This window comes from Hylobates moloch, unplaced genomic scaffold (assembly GCF_009828535.3).
Source record: "Hylobates moloch isolate HMO894 unplaced genomic scaffold, HMol_V3 SCAFFOLD_12, whole genome shotgun sequence".
NCBI classification, from domain to species: Eukaryota; Metazoa; Chordata; class Mammalia; order Primates; family Hylobatidae; genus Hylobates; species Hylobates moloch.
Genome location: NW_026652287.1, coordinates 30919760 through 30925759, shown reverse-complemented (window position 1 = coordinate 30925759; position 6000 = coordinate 30919760). Strand labels below are relative to the sequence as shown.

Genomic DNA, 6000 nt, shown 5'->3' with positions numbered 1-6000 from the left:
CCATATCATGGATTCATGCTAAAATAGTCACAAAAATTGAATAATTCACTTAGCCAAATTCAGTTTTTTTTTTGCATTGGGTCTACTATTGATCACTGAACTCACACTGACTTCATTTAAAATTGCTCATTGCATCTCTTTTTATTTTTAAGCCAGAGTTTCACTCTTGTCGCCATGGCTAGAGTGCAATGACGCAATCTCGGCTCACTGAAAGCTTTACCTTCTGGGTTCAAGTGATTCTCCTGCCTCAGCCTCCCGAGTAGCTGGGATTACAGGCACCTGCCACCACACCCAGCTAATTTTTGTCACCACGCCCAGCTACTTTTTATATTTTTAGTAGAGATGGGGTTTCACCATGTTGGCCAGGCTGGTCTTGAACTCCTGACCTCAGGTGATCCACTTGCCTCGGCCTCCCCAAGTGCTGGGATTACAGACATGAACCACCGTGCCTGACTGTAATTGCTCATTGCATCTCTAAAATATTCTATCTTAGTATTTGTAGCACTAATTGTACTTTATTTAGGTTATCCTATTTTTCATTTTGAGGCCCTTTATTTTAGCAACAAGATACACTGGCAGGTTAAAACTGCTTTATTATTATTTTTTTTTAACATAGAAGAAGCTTGGTAGTGGACATGTGGCCATTTGATGTTTTTATGACTAAGAGAGTTCAGGCTCAATCTCTTACAGAATGTAAACGTACCCCTATGCATGCATATGTAATTCTTATCAAAATTAAGCTTAGTCACTAAAAGAAGATTCGCTATCTGAACTTTCTTCTACAGTTTTTTCACTTTCGCCATCAGGCACTGGAGCATCTGGCCTCCTAAAAGAAAAGAAAAAAAATTTTAAAGGTCTTTTCCAGTTGAAAAGAGCACTTACAAACTCTTAAATTTGGTTCATCTTAGAATATTGCTGCTAATAAATCTGCCAAGTCCGTGTCCTCAGTCTGCCGCTCTACACCACAGCGTGCTTCTCTCGGGCTTCTTCGGCACCATGGGGATTCAATGCTATGCCTGTAGAGGCCGCGACAGTATGTTCTCTTGCTAGTCCTTACATAGTGCGCTACTTCAGCACTTTCTGCTTCTCATTACCATGGAGACCCAATTATAGACAGGGACGTGATCTGTAGAGGCTGGCATGACCAGTGCTAAATCCCTGAAGCTTCCAAGTGTACATGAGGTACAGAGAAAGGAAAGCTAGAGACGAAAAGAAAACGAAATGTTTCATGTTCAGGAAAGCTGCAGGGAGAAACTTAGAAATGGAAGAGAGTTCAAAAATGGCTAGTAAAAAAATAGGTAATGTGGAAATTTTGTAGCGAAGGAGAGTGCCTGGTCAAAGAAGGTTCTTAATGTTTGTTAAACGTTTTCACTTACATGTTTTATCTTTACAGAATGAAAATAGAAAGTATGAGTTGGCAAAAATACTGTTTCAAAGATCCCCTAGGCATTATAAGGAGACATGAGAATGGTTAGATTCCAACTTTGCATGGATGTGCTCTAATAAACCAAAATGAAATTTTAATGATGTTATTAAAACAGTCAACTAGTTAAGCCTCAATAGTTTTGTGCCAGTAAGTCATTTAATCAGTGTAGTGGCACTATCATTTAGCCTCTATTCACTCTTACCAAGAAAGTAAATTAAGCAAGAAAAGTATTTTTTGGGGGGAAACCAAGAGGAAAAGGAGTAACAATATAACTGCTATATCTTTTTCTTTTTTTTTGAGATGGAGTCTCGCGCTATCACCAGGCTGAAGTGCAGTGGTGTGATCTCGGCTCACTGCAACCTCTGTCTCCCAGGTTCAAGCCATTTTCTTGCCTTAGCCTCCTGAGTAGAGATGTGCGCCACCACGCCTAGCTAATTTTTGTATTTTCAGTAGAGACGGGGTTTCACCATGTTGGCCAGGATGGTCTTGATCTCCTGACCCTGTGATCTACCCGCTCTGGCCTCCCAAATGCTGGGATTATAGATGCGAGCCCCGTGCCTGGCCTATAACTGCTATATCTTAATAATTAAAAACTACCAGACTGATTTCTCCCTCAGGAACATTGCAAAAAAAAACAAAAAAAAACATTTAGGACACTTAAAACTCATATTCACCACAAACAGAAATTACTATTACTAAAATAAGAAAATGCACAGTCTAACAGTTACTTTAGGTATTAAAATTATGGCTTATATTTTTAAATATATTTGGCATACTACAAAAGAGAAAATAATGCTGGCATTGCTCCCTAGTTGTCAAATATAAACCCATTTGCTCTGCTGAACAATTTTAGATTATATCTACAAGGAAGCATTATGTACTCAATACAGTGAAACTTTAAAGCCGGGTACAGCAGTTCCAGGATTTGACTGATGCTCCATCTGCCTAAAATACTAACATGGGACCATCATCTTCCTCCCTTTTCATTAGAAGCAACAACTCTAGAATTAGTGGGTATGAATACTAGGCACATTTTACCCAGTAAATTTCTCTTTGCTATATATTTGATTTCTTACTGTCTACACTTTGTTAAGCAGGAAAACATTACCAGTGGGAATTATTTTAATACCACATCAAAATTGTATTAGTATCTATGACAACTCAAACAAATACAACAATGTACATAACTTCCTAAAATAAACGCTACTTTAGAAAAGGGTAGGCCAGGGATGTTGGTTCATGCCTGTAATCCCAGCACTTTGGGAGGCCGAAGAGGGCGGATTTCTTGAGCCCAGCAGGTCAAGACCAGCCTGGGCAACAGGGTAAAACCCCATCCTTTGCAAAAAAACAGAGAAATTAGCCAGTAGTGGCCTATTGTGCCAGCTACTTTGGAGGCTGAAGTGTATCACTAGAGCCTGGGGGCAGAGGCTGCAGTAAGCTGTGACCATGCCTGGGCACTCCAGTCTAGGCAACAGAGTGAAACCCTGTCTCAAAAAACAAAACAAAACAAAACAAAACAAACAAAAAAAAAACGGAAAAGGGTAAAAGCAGCTTAGGACTAGAAGAAACTGAAACTATAAAATTCATTAATTTATGTGTGTAACCATTTACTGATACATGTATACATGCGATGCTATATTACATAGTAACTAAGAATACAGGCTCTGGGTACAGACTGTGCTAAAATCCCATCCTTGTTTCTTACTTGTTGGCCAACTTTGGGGAAGCTATTTAACTACTTTGTGTCTGACTGATTGGATTTTGTGATGATTAAATTAATAAATGTAAAGTGTGTTCGATAATATCTGGCACATAGTATCAAATAAATATTATCTGCTGTTATTATGATTATTTATTTTCATCATCATGCATCTACTATTTGCTAGAAAATGTGTTAGGTACTGGAGATACAGAGATGAATAACAAGTAGTTCCTTCCCTGAAGCAGCTAAAATTTTTGTGAGGGAGACAGAAATGCAAACAAATTGTTACAGAATGTGATACAGCCATGTGCCACATAATGATGTTTCAGTCAATGATGAACTGCATATGATGATGGTCCCATTAGATTATAATGGAGCTGAGAAACCTCTATCGCCTAGTATTTACTATACTGTACTTTCTGTTATTTTATTTTATTTGACAAGGAGTCTCACTCTGTTGCCCAGACTGGAGAGTAGTGGTGTGATCTCGGCTCACTGAAACCTCTGCCTTCTGGGTTCAAGAGATTCTCCTGCCTCAGTCTCCTCAGTAGCTGAGACTACAGGCATGCGCCACCACACCTGGCTAATTTTTTTACTTTTGGTAGAGAGCAGGTTTCACCATGTTGGCCAGGCTGGTCTTGAACTCCTGACCTCAAGTGATCCATCTGCCTCAGCCTCCCAAAGTGCTGGGATTACAGGCGTGAGCCACTGCGCCCAGCCTCTGTTGTTATTTCATTTTATTTTATATTTTTTTAGACAGAGTCTTGCTCTGTCACCCGGGCTAGGGTGCAGTGGTGCAATCTTGGCTCACTGCAATCTCCACCTCCAGGGTTCAAGCCATCCTCCTGCCTCAGCCTCCTGAGTATCTGGGATTATAGGCATGCACCACCATGCCCAGGTAATGTTTGTATTTTTAGTAGTGATGGGGTTTCTCCATGTTGGCCAGGCTGGTCTCCAACTCCTGACCTCAGGTGATGCACCTGCCTCAGCCTCCTCAAGTGCTGGGATTACAGGCGTGAGCCACTGCGCCTGGCCTCTGTTGTTATTTTAGAGTGTACTCCCTCTACTTACTTTTCGAAAAAAAGTTAACATTAAACAGCCTCAGGGAGGTCCTTCAGGAGATATTCCAGAAGAAGGCATTGTTACAATAGAAAATAGCAGATTCATGCCTGTTATTGCCCCTGAAGACCTTTTAGTCAGACAGGATATGGAGGAGAACAGTCATATTGATGATCCTGACATGTGTAGGCCTTGTATGTGTTTTAGTTTTTGTCAAAAAAGTTTAAGAAGTCAAAATAAAAAGTTTATGGAATAAAGATATAAAGAAAGAAAATATTTTTGTATAGCTGTACAATATATGACTTGTCTTTTAAGCTAAGTAGTATTACAAAATAGTTAAAAAGGTAAAAAGTTGATAAAGTTATAGTAAGCTAAGGTTAATTTATTATTGAAAAAAATTTTTTAAATAAATTTAGTGTAGTCTAAGTGTACAGTGTTTATGAAATTTACAGTGGTGTATAATAACATCCTAGGCCTTCATATTCACTCCCTATTCACTCACTGGGTGACCAGAGCAACTCCAGTCCTGAAAGCTCCATTCATGGTAACTGCCCTATGCAGGTACCATTTTTTACTTTTTATACAGCATTTTTACTGTACCTTTTCTATGTTTAGATATGCTTAGATACACAAATACTTGTCATTGTGCTACAATTGCCTACAGTATTTGGTACAGTAATATGCTGTACAGGTTTATAGCCTAAGTGTGTAGTACGCTATACCATTTAGGCTTGTGTAAGTACACTCTATGATGTTTGCACAATGACAAAATCACCTACAATGCATTTCTTGTAACATATCCCTGTCCTTAAGCGATGCACGGCTGTATATATACAAATAAAGTTGAACTGTTTGTGTGAAAAGAAAAAACAATCTGCTTAAGTTGGTCAGAGAAGACTCCAAAGAGTTGCAAACACTTGTGAAGAGTTTTGTGATTCGAGTAAGACTTTGCCAGAAACAGAGAAGGTGGAAATAAGAGAGAATGACAGCATTCTGGGTAAAGAATAAAATGGGATAGTGTAGCAGGCTGCATTCAGAAACTGTAAGTCATTTGGTAGTTACAGTGTAAGGGACACTGGGGTGCAACAGTAGATGAGATTAGAACATCTAGCAGGAGCAATAGGTGGAAACTCTCTTTAACCTTCCGAGGAACTGCCAAACTTTTCCACAGCAGCTGTACCATTTTACATTTGTACCTGCAATGTATGAGGGTTCCAATTTCTCCACACCCTCAGCAACACTTGTTATTGTCTGTCTTCATTTTTTTTCTTTTTAAAATTTTTCTTATTGTAAAATACAGATAACATAAAATTTAACATTGTAACCATTTTTAAGTATATGGTAGTGTTTAGTACATTCACATTGTTGTACAACCATCATCACCATCCATCTCCTGAACTCTCTTCATCTTGCAAAACTGGAATCTCTGTACTCATTTAATAATATTCCCTTCTCCCTCCAGCGGCTGACAACCACTATTCTTTCTGTCTCTATGAATGTGACTACTCTAGATGCCTCATACAAGTGGAATCATACAATATTTGTCCTTCTGTGATAGGCTTATTTCATTTAGTATAATGTCCTAAAAGTCCATCTATGTTGTAGCATACGTCAGAATTTCCTTCCTTTTTAAGGCTGAATAATATTCCACTGTATGTATATACCATAATTGTTCCTATTCATCCACTGATGGATACTTCCATTGCTTCCATCTTTTGGCTATTGTGAAAAATGCTGCTATGAACATGCGTGTACAAATATCTCTTTGAGACTCTGCTTTCAATTCTTTTGGGTACATGCCCAAAAGTGGAAG

At 38.8% G+C, this 6000-nt stretch overlaps 1 protein-coding gene across 2 annotated transcripts in view; it reads right to left on the bottom strand.

Moving 5' to 3' along the window:
- Positions 1-573: 573 nt before the first annotated feature.
- WASHC3 (WASH complex subunit 3) overlaps positions 574-6000 on the bottom strand; it is a 49754-nt gene continuing 44327 nt past the window's right edge. For both annotated transcript variants that reach the window (XM_032168878.1, XM_032168877.2), the window contains exon 7: positions 574-826. In XM_032168878.1, the coding sequence (XP_032024769.1) occupies positions 742-826 (85 nt within the window). In that variant the 3' untranslated portion in view covers positions 574-741. The remainder of the gene's footprint in view (positions 827-6000) is intronic.